The sequence below is a fragment of the Sycon ciliatum genome, chromosome 2, assembly GCF_964019385.1.
Source record: "Sycon ciliatum chromosome 2, ocSycCili1.1, whole genome shotgun sequence".
Taxonomy (NCBI): domain Eukaryota; kingdom Metazoa; phylum Porifera; class Calcarea; order Leucosolenida; family Sycettidae; genus Sycon; species Sycon ciliatum.
The window spans coordinates 48313971-48331233 of NC_088644.1; the positions used below are offsets into that span (position 1 = coordinate 48313971).

The 17263-nt window shown below is 48.7% G+C and overlaps 2 protein-coding genes across 3 annotated transcripts in view; both read right to left on the reverse strand.

Annotated features, from left to right (window-relative positions):
• LOC135810288 (uncharacterized) overlaps positions 1–17263 on the reverse strand; it is a 60772-nt gene that overhangs the window by 14124 nt on the left and 29385 nt on the right. The window lies entirely within an intron of this gene.
• Positions 8792–16867, reverse strand: LOC135810290 (uncharacterized). 2 transcript variants are annotated; one of them, XM_065323775.1, is made up of 8 exons: positions 16483–16867; positions 14102–14271; positions 13492–13614; positions 13125–13226; positions 12473–12586; positions 11700–11783; positions 9662–9702; positions 8792–9399 (listed from the first exon to the last, which is right to left on the reverse strand). In XM_065323775.1, exons 1-7 carry the CDS (start codon positions 16646–16648, stop codon positions 9667–9669), a joined length of 795 nt encoding a protein of 264 aa, XP_065179847.1. In that variant the 5' UTR covers positions 16649–16867; the 3' UTR covers positions 8792–9399; positions 9662–9666. The 2 variants fall into 2 exon arrangements, with proteins under 2 accessions (XP_065179847.1, XP_065179846.1); XM_065323774.1 differs by having other exon boundaries at positions 9662–9717.

Below are 17263 nucleotides of genomic sequence, written 5' to 3' on the forward strand. Positions count from 1 at the left end.
CCACCGGCTATGCAATTTCATTGAGAACCACAAACAGCTATTAGTTTCGCATGTGCCAGGCCACCACCATGCTGCAAGGGGATTACAAGAAGTACATCTTTCCACGTCGACTGTCGTATAGTGTAGATTCTACCATGGACTGGTCAGACTGTACAGCTGGTAATGTATGAACTGGTCAGACTGTACAGCTGGTAATGTATGAACTGGTCAGACTGTACAGCTGGTAATGTATGAACTGGTCAGACTGTACTGCTGGTAATGCATGGTTCAATTAAATTATTTCAGCTTTCCTGCTGACGGTGACTCACCTGCCACCATGTCCCAATACGGCAATAGTGCTATACCTTGTCTAATACACAATAATTGATTGTAGGAATGTTGAACATTATGTATAACTTGATAACCGCAATCAGTAATACAAGCTGGGTCTTTTTGAGTCGGCATTTGTAGTGTTAATGCAGCTGTCAGTGTTGCTCGCGGTCTGCCACTGGCAAGCTCCACCGCCGCAAGAACCGATGGCGGAGGATCAGGAGGAGGCAGTGGGACCGGGACCGCAAGCGGCACCGCCGGGGGCACTGACGAGGGAACCACCGACGGCCAGAGCAAAGGCGGCGACACAAGCCGACCCGATGAGCCACCACGCCCATTCTCCTCCACCACCGCCACCAACGACGGCGGAGCAAGCACAGTCTGAGAGCCAGGATCCGCGGGTTGTGTAGGCAACGGCTGTGTGGTTAATGGTTGTTTTCTAGGTCGCCCTCGCTTCGGTCTTTGTTGTTGTGCGCAAGGTGGAAGTATGCGACGTGGTGTGTGTTGTTTGACCTCCTCCTGATCCTCCGCCATCGGTTCTTGCGGCGGTGGAGCTTGCCAGTGGCAGACCGCGAGCAACACTGACAGCTGCATTAACACTACAAATGCCGACTCAAAAAGACCCACCTTGCATATCAGTAACTCCCACACCAACACCAACAACGCAATCTACAGCAACTACAACTAATCCACCATCCAAGCCCATAATTGAAAGACCAAGACGATCAACAGCCAACTACAACAGAAGCTACGCACTCAGCGGACGAGGGCGAAAGGAGGGACGTGATAGCAGGGGGACGGCCGAGTTGAGTTCAATGGACCCGGTCAGGCGGGATGGACGAGACAGAGAGAGAGTACAGAGGAAGCGGAGCATGGAACGGACGGCGGAGGGAGCAGTGAGTCGGAGAGCGGTGATGGAAGTGGTGGTGAGAGTGCCGGTGAGAGTGTTAGTGTTGTGCGTAGGTTTCGTGGTAGCAAGTCTTCAGTGTACAATCATCTGCTGGCTAGTCCTGATTGTTGCGGTGCGTATTCCGACTCTTCGTTCACTGTATTGTGCCGTGGTCGTCATGGTTATGGACTACAGTTAAAAGTGTTGGAAGCTATCTATCAGCGTCTGTACAAGCCTAATTTGTGTGTACAGAAAGATAGTATAATTGGGTTGAAATTGTTCAAGTAACGTGTCGTGTTTAGTGCGGCCAAGCTTGGCCGTTAATGTTCTAGGTTTAATGTACTGCTGTTATGTGTTATCACGTTGTCTTTCCTTCCTTTCTCCTTTGTTCATTTCTCGCTTTGATTGTTAAAATTCACACTTGTAAATTTCACTGTTGTTGCTCTTAGTGTTATTTCTCTAACTTAGATTTTCTATAATAGTTCAATTTTTGTTTTAGTGTCCTTTAGTACAACGACGATTCCTGATGAGTGTTGTACGAAAACTTGTTTGAATCCCTTTCTTTCTCTACACAATTTCTTCACATTTTTCATCGTTTTATTGCACATTGTCTCCACCGTTTTACAATACATGAATACAGTGTACACAAATGTCGATCCAGCTTGTATTACTGATTGCGGTTATCAAATTGTTGTCTCCTCGCCGTTTGTTCAATTTTGTATAACGTTTATAATTACATGTACCTGTTCTGTACCGGGACTTTTGTGTTCAGCTGCCCCACTCGAAACAAGGAAGATGATTGGACCAACACCTGACATGATTTTCTTTTAAAATGTTCCTCCCAGTGCTATCTTCCTTTGTCGTGTCAAGTTGAGCTTCAATGTCTCATCCACTGCCCCCCCCCTCCCTAACTCTTTCTCTCCTCTCCTCTTCGAAGTCGTGTCCTTGCGAGTAGACACGTTTGTCAGTTTGCTTCAACGCATACATGTAGAAGTCCAACAACAACGAGTAGGCGTCTGCTGCACTTTCTTGTCCTTAGGTTGCCAGCTGACCGCTTGGAGCAGCGCAGCGTCCATCATGATCATCTGGCCGGCTTGTGTGTGTGTGTGTGTGTGTGTGTGTGTGTGTGTGTGTGTGTGTGTGTGTGTGTGTGTGTGTGTAAGTGTCGGCTAGGCGATGACGACCAGCCGCCGGCCCCTGCTCCTCTTGTTGTTCCGGGTGTAACTTGCACAACCTGTCAGCTTTCGTTTAAATCGGCTGCGGGTCTCACGCGTCACCGTTGTGGAACCTGTCCAAAGCGCCCTACTATGGCTGAACGCCAGCAATTCAAGTTTCACTGCCAAGTAACGTTAGTTTGCCACAACCGATGGTTCCGGAGGCGGCAATATCCGGATCGCCACTAGGAGCATTGCCTTCCTCCCCCCTAACCTCTCTGACAGTACCTCCCACCTTGGAGCGGCGTGGCCAATTCTGACAGCTGTCAATAGTAGTAGTAGTAGTAGTAGTAGTAGTAGTAGTAGTAGTAGTAGTAGTAGTAGTAGTAGTAGTAGTAGTAGTAGTAGTAGTAGTAGTAGTAGTAGTAGTAGTAGTAGTAGTAGTAGTAGTAGTAGTAGTAGTAGTAGTAGTAGTAGTAGTGTGTGTGTTTGTGTGTGTGTGTGTGTGTGTGTGTGTGTGTGTGTGTGTGTGTGTGTGTGTGTGTGTGTGTGTGTGTGTGTGTGTGTGTTGCAAGCCCGCGAGTGAAGCAAACTACCGCACGAAGACAACGAATTGGAACGACTCTGACTGAGCATTGGCTAATGGAATGTTCGCACTGTTGTGGAGAGTGATGGACCAGTTCAAGCGGCAGCCGTGAAAGGAATCGCTTCAGATGATAAGCCAGATCCATAGCTGCCGGAGATGACTCTCTCGACCATGGTTCCTGAGTCCCTGACTTCTCTTTCAGCCCTAGCGGACTTCCGTCGCTCGTCGTTCCATATTGTCGGCCCCGCAATGGGACACGTGACCCTAATGGCAGTGTTTACCAGGACCAGGACCAGGACCAGGTGTGTGTGTGCGTGTGTGTATGTATGTGTGTGTGTGTGTGTGTGTGTGTGTGTGTGTGTGTGTGTGTGTGTGTGTGTGTGTGTGTGTGTGTGTGTGTGTGTGTGTGTGTGTGTGCCAACCTGTCGGAAGGATACTTTCTAGCAAAATATTTGGAAGTTTGACTTATTCTCTTGCCTGTACAATATTACAAATGTACACAAATACATGGTGTTTCCTTTTGGCAGAATGGTGGGTGCAGTTTTAGATTTTGAACGCATAGAATCGGCCTACCAACCAATCACTGACCGCTTTTATCCATGCCATCAGAGAGCATCAATGCAGATCGTGAACTGGCTTGGCTGCCCTGGATAACAAGTATAAAAGACGCTGGAACTAGGCTAACTGGTCAATTTTGGTCGAGTAGCTTGTGTAGGAAAGATCTCATTTCCCCGCTAGTGTCTACAATGGTCCAGGTCCTCGCGTGCCATCACTGCTCCTATGGTTGTCAACATCCTCACCCAGAGTTTCAACCCGGGAGACTCTTTGGCAGAGGTCGCCAGCCTGAAGGCCTCTAATCGCAAGGATGTGAAGGCAGCTGCCACGGAAGCCCTTCAGCAATTCACCGCCTGAGCCTTCTCCGCCCTCCAGCACTCCATTAACCTTGGCAGTGAGGCGGATGCGTCCAGCGAGCTCACGTGTCGCCCCCATCAGTCGGCATGGGTTCAGCTTGTCGAGGTGTAACTGGTCCACCTCTCGCTTGGCTGAGGGATTACCTGACTGATCGTCACATGAGGGTTGCAGTTGGAGGTGGACTTTCCAGTCCGTACCCGACCAAAGCTGGCGTGCCGCAGGGCAGTATCCTTGGTCCCACCCTGTTCATTCTCTACACCAATGATGGCGAGGACCACCTCCCACCAGACATGGAGCTAGCAGCCTACGCTGACGACACCCCTCTCTTCCACTGCCTCACATGAAGAGCTGATATCGATTGTGGATCTGAGCTCCTCCTGCAGGGCATTGATGCGTTTTCCCGTTGGGGACATAAGTGGAGGATTAAATTTGAGCCCTCCAAAACGCAGGCTATGTCTATAGGCCACCATCGCCAGCCCTAGGAGCTCCCTCGAGCAACATTTGATGTCACACCGGTCAGTGAAGAGAGTCGTCTGAAACTCCTGGGAGTCACCCTGGACGCGACACCCTGAGCTACTCATTCCACCTCCGCTTCCTAGCTCCCGTGCTAACCAGCGGATTGGCTTCCAGAAGCGAGGGTCTCCCATTCTGGACGCCGGGAGCCGCCAACGGGTCTACAACGGCTTTATGCGACCCACACTCGAGTATTGCCCCTTAGTGTGGTGGGGCTCACCCTCATCCCATCTTCAGAAACTGGACCAGATCCAGCGAAGGGCCCTCCACATCATCGAAGCAGGTACTTGGCTCCCTAGTCTGGCACTCCGTCGCCTGGTAGCTGCGCTTGCCTATACCTACAAGCTCTGCTATCTGGATGCATCCAGCCCTCTCAAGCAGATGCTGCCCAAACCAGCCACTCACCGTGCCCCGAGAAAATACCTACCTGTCACTCTCTCCAGCTGCAGGATTCACACGAATACCAGATGACAACTGGCCTGCCTGCCAACACCCGGAAAAGCTGCCTCCAAGGATTCCCTGCTTGCCCCGTTGCAACGTGGAATTCCCTGCCACCAGACCTGTTCCACCACCCACCCGCCCAGCCCCACATGCAAAGCTTCAAGAAAAAGGTGTACCGTCACCTTCTTGCTCAGGACTGTCTCTCTCCTACTGATGCACTTTGAATGTGCTCGCCAACGCTTTCCCTGTTCTTGGTAGTGTTCAGTTGCTTACCTTATAACCTTGCTGCCATCATCGCTAATAGTCTGATTCTCATGTACATGTCCCATAACCTGCTATCCTTCGCAGTCCCCATCACCAAGAGCACTGTGCTCTCCTATCTCCCAGCTTTCTCTCTGTCTCTCTCCCTCTCCCTCCCTCCCTCCTTCCTTCCATTCCACCCCATCTTCCTCCCTCCCTCCCATCTGTCCCTCCATCTGTCCCTCCCTCCTATCCTCTCTCCCTCCCTCCCTCCCTCCCTCCTCCCTCTCTCTCTCTCTCTCTCTCTCTCTCTCTCTCTCTCTCTTCTCTCTCTCTCTCTCTCTCTCTCTCTCTCTCTCTCTCTCTCTCTCTCTCTCTCTCTCTCTCTCTCTCTCTCTCTCTCTCTCTCTCTCTCTCTCTCTCTCTCTCTGTCTCTCTCTCTCTCTCTCTCTCACTCTCTCTCTCTCACTCTCTCTCTGTCTCTGTCTCTGTCTCTGTCTCTTTCTCTCTCTCCCTCTCTCTGTCTGTCTCTCTGTCTATCTCTCTCTTTCGCTCTCTCTCGCTCTCTCTCTCTCTCTCTCTCTCTCTCTCTCTCTCTCCCGAAAATTCAAATGAACTTCTTCATCTCGTTTTGCAAGGCGGGAGAGAAGCCAGTTCGCGTTCAGCCCAGACGGAAGTTGGTTACGACTGATCTCCTGTCAGCGGCCTCAGACTGGAAACTTCTTGTCGACTCAGTTAGTGCAAAGATTTCTTTCCCTAGCTGTGTTGCACTTACCACCCTAAGACCAGATATAGTTCTGTACTCTACGAGTCGTAGGATTGTATTCTGGATGGAGTTGACAGTTTGTGCTGAGGACAGATTCAGTGTCAGTAACTCGCGGAAGGACCGGCGGTATGCGGATCTGGCCGATCAATGCCGAGCAAACGGGTGGCAGGTCGTTTCTGTTTCGGTTGAGGTAGGTGTGCGTGGTTTCATCCCGGACTCTCTTCGGAGGGCTCTGAAAGCGCTTGGGTTTTCTAATCGAAGAATAAAATTTATTTGTAATTTGTGCAGTAAGACGTCTCTGCGAAGCAGCTACATCATCTGGTTGCGACGTTCAACAAAAACACTGGTCGGAAGATCCACTTTTCTGAGGTACTGTATGTGGGGCTCCGTTTATTGAGGTGCGTTGAAATTTATTCTCTTTATCTTATTATTTCTTTTCTATAATTTCCCCATATGAGTTCCTATCAGTTGCTGTGAACACCTTGAGTGGAGAGCGCTTGCTCGAGCGTTGAACCGGGTTTCTTAATCCACCATATCCAGTTCGCAGCTTGGCGGGGTTGTGAGCAGGCTTTCATTTCATCTTTTCTTATTATTTCTTATTATTTCTGCTTTTCATCTCATTACAAAAATTCTGCGCTTTTTCTCCATCTGCGCATAAAATCTAGACTGACAACCTTCTTGTTACATCATGCACCTGCTTTCAGGCGTAAAAACCCTGTTGTAGAGGTCTCAGTCCTCATTTGTTAGACTTACCTGTCTTTATAAATGTAACTTACTCTCTCTCTCTCTCTCTCTCTCTCTCTCTCTCTCTCTCTCTCTCTCTCTCTCTCTCTCTCTCTCTCTCTCTCTCTCTCTCTCTCTCTCTCTCTCTCTCTCTCTCTCTCTCTCTCTCTCTCTCTCTCTCTCTCTCTCTCTCTCTCTCTCTCTCTCTCTCTCTCTCTCTCTCTCTCTCTCTCTCTCTCTCTCTCTCTCTCTCTCTCTCTCTCTCTCTCTCTCTCTCTCTCTCTCTCTCTCTCTCTCTCTCTCTCTCTCTCTCTCTCTCTCTCTCTCTCTCTCTCTCTCTCTCTCTCTCTCTCTCTCTCTCTCTCTCTCTCTCTCTCTCTCTCTCTCTCTCTCTCTCTCTCTCTCTCTCTCTCTCTCTCTCTCTCTCTCTCTCTCTCTCTCTCTCTCTCTCTCTCTCTCTCTCTCTCTCTCTCTCTCTCTCTCTCTCTCTCTCTCTCTCTCTCTCTCTCTCTCTCTCTCTCTCTCTCTCTCTCTCTCTCTCTCTCTCTCTCTCTCTCTCTCTCTCTCTCTCTCTCTCTCTCTCTCTCTCTCTCTCTCTCTCTCTCTCTCTCTCTGTGTGTGTGTATTTATTTTATTAAATTTGTATATATATTTTTGAGGATTTCCCAAAGACGTAGTCTAAATTGAAGGGAGTTCCATTATAATGGGAGGCTGTAGGGTTGAGATAGCAGACAGTGGAGGGCTAATGATAGGTAATGAAAAGCCTAGCTAGAGAGATACAATTATGCTGAATGTTCCAGAATGTTCCTTTACTCAATAATACCTATAGCCTCGGGGTATGCCTTGAAATACGAATGATACCGAAACAGAAACACAAAAGTTAATAAGAATAAGCGCAACGGTCAAAGAAGGAGGACAGAGGCATGTCAGTGAGAAGTGGCATTGTGTTTGGTGTCAGAGAAGTGCGTGCAAACGTGACTGTGAAACAGGGACTGCGAGGCTGTGGCTCTCAGGTCTGCGGGCAAGGCATTCCGCGGTGCGGAAGAGAAATGACCTCCCGGCGTGTTTCCCAACCCGCGGCAGAGTGAATGCGAGTTTGCGGCGGCGACTGCGCGTGGGGCAGTATCCCGCTGCTTCAAAAAATTCTGGTTAGGTGGTGACCAGATGGAAGAATTCCATAAGGCAGCCGATCTTCCTGCGCTTGGATAGACTTGGCCACCCCAGCTGTTTAAACAATGATGACTTCTCTCTCTGTTTCTCTGTCTCTCTGTCTATTTGTCATCATCGCTGGCCAACTGAAGAAGGTGGCACACAGCGTAGAAGTAGAGCCTCATCTCCAACCCCTCACCGGCGAGCCTTTCCGCTACCGGACGGCGTCCAACGAGGATCAGGCCCGCCTAGATGTGGCGGCGAGTGGCGTGTGGGGGACGGTTTGAAGGCGTTTATCTTGATATACGGGTGTTTAACCCATTTGCTCCTTGGAACCGTTCCTCTTCTCTCGCTGCTCGCTACCCGACCCACGAGCGCGAGAAGTATCGCAGGTATGGTCAGAGGGTGCAAGAAGTTGAGCGAGCCTCCTTCGTACCAGTCGTATTCTCGGCCACTGGTGAAGCCGGTCGAGCTGCAGCCGCTCTTCTCAAGCGAATTGCTGCTCTGTCTGCAGAGAAGATCGCAGAGCCATACGCAATGATGATGGCGTTGCTGCGTTGTCGCCTCGGTTTTGGTCTCCTGCGTTCCAGTGTTCCTGCCTTCGCGGTGCCCGGCGGATGTGCCGCGACAATGATCAGTCTACTGTCCTCGCAAACGCGAAGACTGCATTGATTTAACTCTCTTTGCAACTCCTGCCGTTTAATTAAGTATGTGTGTGTATGCGTGTGTCAGCAGATTTGATAAAAAAAATTGTTTACCCCTCTTGATTTCTCATCATTGTGTTTCTTTTAATTTTGCCGGTAAAAGAGGCTGTTGGATTCTTTAAAAAAAAAACTAAGGTCCAGTACAGCTGTGTGCCAGGTGTGCGTGCGTGACAGACATGCTTACAACACAATCGCTTGGAGCGTCAATTTGTATGTGTGTGTGTGGGTGTGTGTGTGTGTGTGGGTGTGTGTGGACAGGTAGCTGGATTCGTCCGACACAGTGAGCCGATTTCATGTCGGAGTCGGTGTGGGAGCACAGACCGAAACATTGGCCTAGTTTGAAGCAAGTTTCAGAAAACCAAACCTTGCTGTTTCCCATGGGGTTCATCTTATCAGAGGTTCCAATACATGTACATATATGTGCAGATATTAAAAAAACAAAAGCAGAGCCAGTGACAAAGTCAGTAATGTAACATAGGAAGGGGTAATTAGAAGTACACAACGGCTAGTCAACCTATAGTCAAATCATTCCAATATTAGTTACACCCTACACACCTACAGGTACATGGAAAGGAAACCAGAGCAAGCGGAGAATGTCTTGAAGAAGAAAATGAAGTAAATGAACTTAAATCACATTGTAAACAGGCATAGAACACCAATCAGCCACTTGTACGCAGTTTATACACCAGGCGAGAGCAACAATCAGAATTATTCATGAAATTTAGTTGTAAAGAGCTATGGAAAATATAATGTATGTTATGTATTCAGCAGACACTGTGTAATGTAAGAACAAAATCAACCAGCTGGTAAGTTTACTGCCTACGTCCAGCAATTTACCAAGAATGTACAGTGTAATTATTTTACACATACGGTAGAATTGACTACACGCGGTAGAATTGACTACACATGGTAGAAAATGGCGACGTGTTCATGCATGTAAAATCAGGTCACGGGTTTCGTGTAAATTAGGGTCCTCATCTGCTACGTTTCAACTTTCCAAGTCGGCATGGCAACTGTTTACAAAGCAAAATCACAAGAGAAGAGAACGCACACTCATTCAATCAGTTTAATTCAGTACTCCAAGGGGTGAGATGTACAACAAATATCAGCCTTTTGTGAAATCAATATTGACCAAAGGACAGAGAAATCCACCATTACAGTACAATGACAACAGGCCGGATGACAATTCGGGTGGGGGGGGCATAAGATGGCTTCAGAATTTCTGGTTATCTTCCGTCAAGAACAAGCAGTATCAATTATTAATTTCGCACTTACCAGTGTCAGTTTGAACGTGTGTTTAGCTTTTTCTTCTTTGCCTGGCCATAGATTACCTGGACAAAAAAAACAAGAAAATAGTCAATTCAGTTACATGTCATGTAGTTTGCAGGATAGACACACACACGTGTACCTTCCCCACACGCACACGTGCACCCCCCCCCCTTACACACACACACACGTGCATCCCCCCCCCCCACACCACACACACGTGCACCCCCCCCCCCCCTCCCACAAACGTGCACCCCCCCCACAAACGTGCACCCCCCCACACACACGTGTACCCCCCCCCCCCACACACACGTGCACCCCCCCCCCCCCTTGCACACACACACGTGTACCGCGGCTACCCCCCATACACACACACGTGCAACCCCCCCCCCCACACACACGTCCACCCCCTCCCCCCACACACATGCCCCCCCCCCACACACACACGTGCACCCCCCCCCCCAACACACACACGTGCATCCCCCCCCCACGCACACATGCACCCCCCCCCCCCCACACCTACACGTTCACCCCACCCACCCATCCACACGTGCACCCCCCCCCCCCCACACGCACACACAAGTGCACCCCCCCCCCCCACACACACACGTGCACCCCCCCCCCCCGACACACACACGTACACCCCCCCCCCCCACACACACACACGTGAACCCCCCCCCCCCTCGACACACACACGTGCACCACCCCCCTCCCACACACACACACGTGCACCCCCCCCCCCCCAACACACACACACACGCATGCCCCCCACACACACACGTCCACCCCCCCTCACACACACACGTGCCCCCCCCCACACACATACACACACACACACACACATTTGCACCCCCTCCCCCCCCCCCCACACACAACCACACATGCAACCCCCCCCCACACACACGTCCACCCACCCCCACACTTGCACCCCCCCTCACACACACGCACACACACACGCACACACACACACACACACACACACACACACACACACACACACACGTGCACCCCCCCCCCCCTCCCGAAACATCCTCACAGCCCCCCCCCCTGCCCCTACACATCCTCACACCCCTCCCCGGCCCCTACACATCCTCACAGCCCCCTCCCTCCCCTAACCCTACACATTCTCACAGCCCCCCCCCCCCCTCCCAAGCCCCTACACATCCTCACAGCCCATGCCCTATACATTCTCACAGCTCCTCCCCCCCCCCCCCAATATGCCCCTACACATCCTCACAGCCCCCCCCCCCTCCCTGCTCCTACACATCCTCACAGCCCCCCCCCCCTCCCCTGCCCCTACACATCCTCACTTCCCCGCCCCTACAAATCCTCACAGCCACCCCCCCCCCCCAATGTGCCCCTACACCTCCTCACAGTGCCCAGTTCTCCTCACAGAATCTCAATCTCTCTAATCTACTGGTATATATATACACTGGTAAAGAGTTGTTTGCGTCAGAATATCACACAAATAATAGTTTAGCAGTGCTGACCACATTCCGTATTTTCCCGTAATTGTACTGAAAATGACTCCTACATCCACAATACGGAATTTGAGCAAAAGTAGGGAAAATTACTGACTTATCAGCTAAGCTGATCCTAGAGGGTGCAGGCGTTCCTACGGAAACGGAAAACTCAGCCTGCAGCTGAGTCTGACGTGAACCGTGAATTTGTTTACGTAACCATGTAGTAGTAGCGTGGCAAGCACAAGCTGAGTAATGAATATCCTTGCAAAGTCAGTGCTTGCCATGTTACGACTTCAGACATCACAAAACATTCTGTCGTGGGTACAAGACACATCTATCTTGCAGTACAAATTCAGGGAGCGACGTGCATGTGTGTCAAAACCGACAACACACGTCAGTACACGTTAGCACGCAAAACACTGACAAGTACAGAAAATCAAAAGACCGAGTACGCAAAACAGACCCAGCTGGTTGGCATTTCTGGTTGAATGACAGTCGATGATTCAGCCATACTCCACCATTACACACTCTACACACTACAATACATAATTTACTCACTCATGAACTACAAAATAAACACATACCTTGTCAGCTTCATGCTGTGTGAGAAGCTGCACACATTCATCATGATCAAATAGCTTTGCTATGTCCAATGCTGTGCGACCAAGCTGAGTAGCACAAGAACACATCACAAGAACAACAACAACAGATATACTCATTCAAAAAAACGAAGAAATTTACAATCTCACGAAAATGACCTATGCAGCACAACAAGCACATTATCGACGATGAGAACTAGCCAATGACCTCTTGAAATAACTCACATGACAAACCACATCTTCCTCATTGATATCCCTGTCCTAGAACTGCATCCAAGCACTTCAATTCATTTCACTCTTCGAAAAATTTCAAAAATCTCAAAGGAAACTATGAGGAGGAGGGAAAGACATCATCATCACAGCTCTTCGTCAGGAACAATTGCATGTCTTCCTTGTACTCGTTACAATAACAACAACTCATCACTCCTTACTCGTTCCAACAAACACAATCAAACACTCTGTCCATTCAGAGAAAGAAAGAGAGACAGAGTGAGAGAGAGAGAGAGAGAGAGAGAGAGAGAGAGAGAGAGAGAGAGAGAGAGAGAGAGAGAGAGAGAGAGAGAGAGAGAGAGAGAGAGAGAGAGAGAGAGAGAGAGAGAGAGAGAGAGAGAGAGAGAGAGAGAGAGAGAGAGAGAGAGAGAGAGAGAGAGAGAGAGAGAGAGAGAGAGAGAGAGAGAGAGAGAGAGAGAGAGGCAGGACAGGTGAGAAGGGCGAATAGAAACTGTTCACTTCACAACAACACACAATCAAATACTTACCAAGGTAAGCAGTGCAGTATCCAAGGTGACACCGTCACTGTCATGTGACAGTATCACCTTGACAACATTGATCCTGTTCAGCATGACTGCATAGTGCAGTGGAGTATATCGTCCCTGTAGAGAAAGAGAGAATGTGATGAGTATTGCTATACAACCATTACACTAACTACTACAACCACACCCCGACACAGACCTGGACAACTAGAAAACAAACACAACAATGCACGTGCACACATGAACACACATGCAGGACCACAGGCACATGAACAAACATGAAGAATTACAAGTCATTGTGTGCACATGTGAGTACACACCCATGGACACACACACACACACACACATACATAGACACACACACACACACACACACACACACACACACACACACACACACACACACACACCCATGGACAAACACACACACATGCGCACAAGAACACATGTGAGCCTACAAGATAACACAGGTTGTAGAATGAAAATGTCGTTTCTGATGAACAGATGAGAGTGCAAACATGAACACACGTGGACACAAGGACATACGAGTACGAACGATGAACAGATTGTCTTACAGACATACACACAGACATGTAAGAACATACAAACTGAGAATTCAGTTGAGACAACCAGACTCTAGAGTAACACTATTTCTTACCAAGCTGGACTGTGCGTTGAGGCAAGCGCCGCGTTCGATGAGCAGTTTTGCTAAACGTGCATTGCCTGTCCCTGTACAATGGTGTAAGAGTGTCCGGTTGTTCTGAACAGACACACACACACACGCACACACCCACAAACACACGCACACACACACACATGCGTGCGCGCACACACACACACACACACGTACCCACACACAAACACACAGATGAACATGCAGTACATATACAAAGGCCAAACACACCAACAAGGAAACAGACGTACACACAGAGACACCAGCAAAGACGTACACATGGCAGTGAACCAGCACAGTATACTGAACACAGACAATATCTCTTGTCACAATCCAAAACACAACAACTTACGGTGGTCTTATCTTCTTCATTGACATCAACTGACTTGAAGTGAAGAATATAGTCGACAAGACCTTGCATCATTTCATCACCCAAATGTTCTCCACAATAGCAGAGAACAAGTAGCATCGTGACCTATGTGATATACAAAAACAGAAGAAACAATTTGACAATTACAACAATGACAGCAACAATACTCTCAGTACAATACCATTAGGAGTTAGGAAACCTACTGATTGACCTCAGAGGTCAGAGGTCAAAACCAGTCAAATTGTCATAACTTTATTCCAACTTGAGAGAAGCTTGCAGCAATTGCACATCTTGTAATGTTATGTCACAGAAACAATTTCCACACGTCATCAATCACTTGACAATGGTACAGACAAGAAGAAGACAGCGTGTCACCACTTGAACATGCATATACACATACGGGTACGTGATCACACACACACACACGTACACACGGACATGCGCACGTGCACACACACACAGGTGCCTGCACCTACACAGACAGACAGACACACACACACACGCACAAACACACGTGGACGCACACACACACGGGCACGCGCACGTGCAAGAGCACACACATAAACACACATTACATCAACACTCTACTTACTCCTAGTGTGTAGGAGTATGTAAGTCCTGCAGGTGTTGTCCATCTAACTTTCTCTGCTCCAGTACTATGGAGGAGATGAAGGACGTTGAACACCAACGCCCATATCTCATACATCGCTCGCCCTTTCTCAGAAACTGCATCAGCAAATTTCTTCACAGTTTCTTCAAGATCTGTACCGCACAAACAGACACAACATACGAATGACATTTTCATCTGTTCACTTTTGTTGGCACATGCACAGACACACGTCATGACGTCATAGAGACGTCCCTTATTTGGACAGTGGCAAGTAATGACATTTGTCGCCACAGAGTACAGGGTGGTACAGGTATCCTAGCAACCATCATTCCAAACAAACGTCACAATAACCGTACATACAGCTATATATGGTTGTGAGTGACTGTAGCTGAAAGAGGTGAAGACGATCAATGAACGACATCACGGGGGTGTCCTCACAACACACTGCAACACATGCAATTTACGTTCCTCAACAAAATTACAGAAACGACCGACAAATGCTACACCTCCTTGCTACCATTTCCTACAACAACTGTCGACGAACGAAAACTACTCCACACCTCAACAAACAACCAATTTAGGTCAGTGAATGGCCGTCACGTTTTGACAAGAGACTAGGACAGAGACGAAGGTTCACGACAAACGACATTCATACTAACAAAAGCATTGGAGATTAACGACGGCAAAGCGAAGGTATTGGAAAGAAAGCTGTTTTTACTCACAGTCTAGGATGGTCGCCTTCCGTCTCGCTTCCATTGATCACAAGAAACACTACGAACTACTCCGACTCGACTAACTGAATTGCAGGAAATATTTCAATTGAAACTTTACAGGACGAGGAAGGGCACTGCTGAAGTAAAACATCAACATGCAAATACTCTAGTCCAGTACCTATGGCTGAGTTTCAAAACCTCCTCCCTGATGTTCCTTGGACATGAACAAGACTACTAATGAACTGCAAGGAACGGACGAAACCAGAAAGTATTCAGCAGCGCGACGGGAAGGATCAACTGACTGAACCTTTGAACTCTGACCTCTAGTTTGCTAGCGCTCTGTTGATGTATGGAACATTACAGACAGCAGAAGACTGTTTCTAGTGCAGTGTACTAGTGTACGCTAGCTACGCAGCCTAGCCTACGAACATAAAAAAATGTAATTTTTACGTCATAGATACACGTCGATTTGATACAACAGGGATTCTAGCCTCTAGTCTCTAGCGAAGTCTCAGACATCAGACGCAGTATCTGTGTCTGTGCATAGCACTGGTGAGTAGCTCTACTGGGGACCAAACCAGACACACCACACAACACTCTACAGACCCGAAACAAAATGCAAATTTGGAATCCGGTAAGTGATCAGTACAGTGGCCTATGCAATGCACGGCCGGTCGAGATCACGACATGATCTGCTGACCCCAAACACGGTCATACTGTGATCAACCAAGCCATGTGCAAGGGCACAGAAATCTCCACTGCCCAAACCAGTCGAATACAAATGCGACTATGTACCTGGTCTACATGTGGCATAACGTAGGCAAACTCACATTCATTCATACTCTCCTACGTGATCCACAATAGCTGACCTACTTTCTTGGTTTCATGCTACTAGTAGTGCGACCACCACCCACTGCGTTACATCATGCTACACTGTAGTATGCTCTGGTGGGCCTAAACTGAATCCTATGCCAGAGCGCTTCTATCGCCAAAACAGTCTGACAATCTGACAATTCACTCCGTATTATTGGATACGACAGCGTTGCTCAATGAAATCCATTCACCTCACTCGAGTACGCGCCGGACTTTCCGTAGCCCTAGACCTGCTAACACTGGGCTGGGAAATAATGCAAGGTGCAAACTTGAGTGACGTGACTGGATTTCATTGGGCAGCACTGTACGTGGAGTACTAGATACTTTTGACGTGGCATTCTCTTGAATTCTCTATAAGCAAGTTACAGATATCTACCGTGCACATCTCACATGCCTACTAGTGTGTGTTCAGACAATATCCAGTAGACTGTGGGAGAGAGAAAGAGCCACACGTCCATTCAGATAAGAAGTGATCTTTTCAACGAACTCAAGGTCACCCATCACACAATCACACACACACACACACACACACACACACACACACACACACACACACACACACACACACACACACACACACACACACACACACACACACACACACACACACACACACACACACACACACACACACACACACACACACACACACACACACACACACACGCCACACACACACACACACACACACACACACACACACACACACACACACACAGACACACACACATGACATCACCCACACATACACGCGTACACGCCGGCACGCGTACTTACCTCGATGCGTTTTTGGAGCAGGAGCTGATGGCGTAGTCTGAGCGGCAGGGGCAGGTTGGGTTTGTGTGGCGTCGGTAGCACTAGCTACTCGTGTCATTTCGCGTCCGTCAGAGGACACGACAACATCATTTGAATGCAATGAGGAATGGAATCTGTACGAAGGCATCTTGGCACAAGTCTTTAGTCTTAGGAAAAGCAAAGAATCAGTAGACAGTATGGATTGCACTACAGTGAATCTCAGAGAGACAGTGGAGGAACGACGGCATCTAATGTATGTGATTGAACAAGCGCAGCGTCTCCGGGGCACTTTATTCCACGCATGCGCCTAGTCGTCGATTTAACGTGGCATAAGCATTCAGCTTAGACACTGCAACTGGTTGGTTGCTAGGAGTAGGAGGTACGTTGCGGATTGGTTGAATTTGAAAAGGTTCGTTCTTTGGATTGTTCTTGACAACACGGAGTTGTGACAGGCTTGTGGCTGTGCAGACAATGGGTGGCTTGTAGGACTAGCCGGAGTAGACTCTCTGAGTAGAGCAGAGACCTGACTAATCGTCACGATCTAAACATGTTGACATACAAACTGTGTGAAGCCCATCCAGTCTCCGATTATCCGGGCACGTGATTCAAGGATCTTCCATCCCGCGCTGTGTGTGTGGTGACACCAAGAATCTACATGCATAATCCTCGGAGAACGCACCACATAATGTCAATTACTTGAGACGGGTTGGCAACGGGGTTGCGCTATACACATAACAATGCTTTCCTTTTGGGTCAGCCTGCG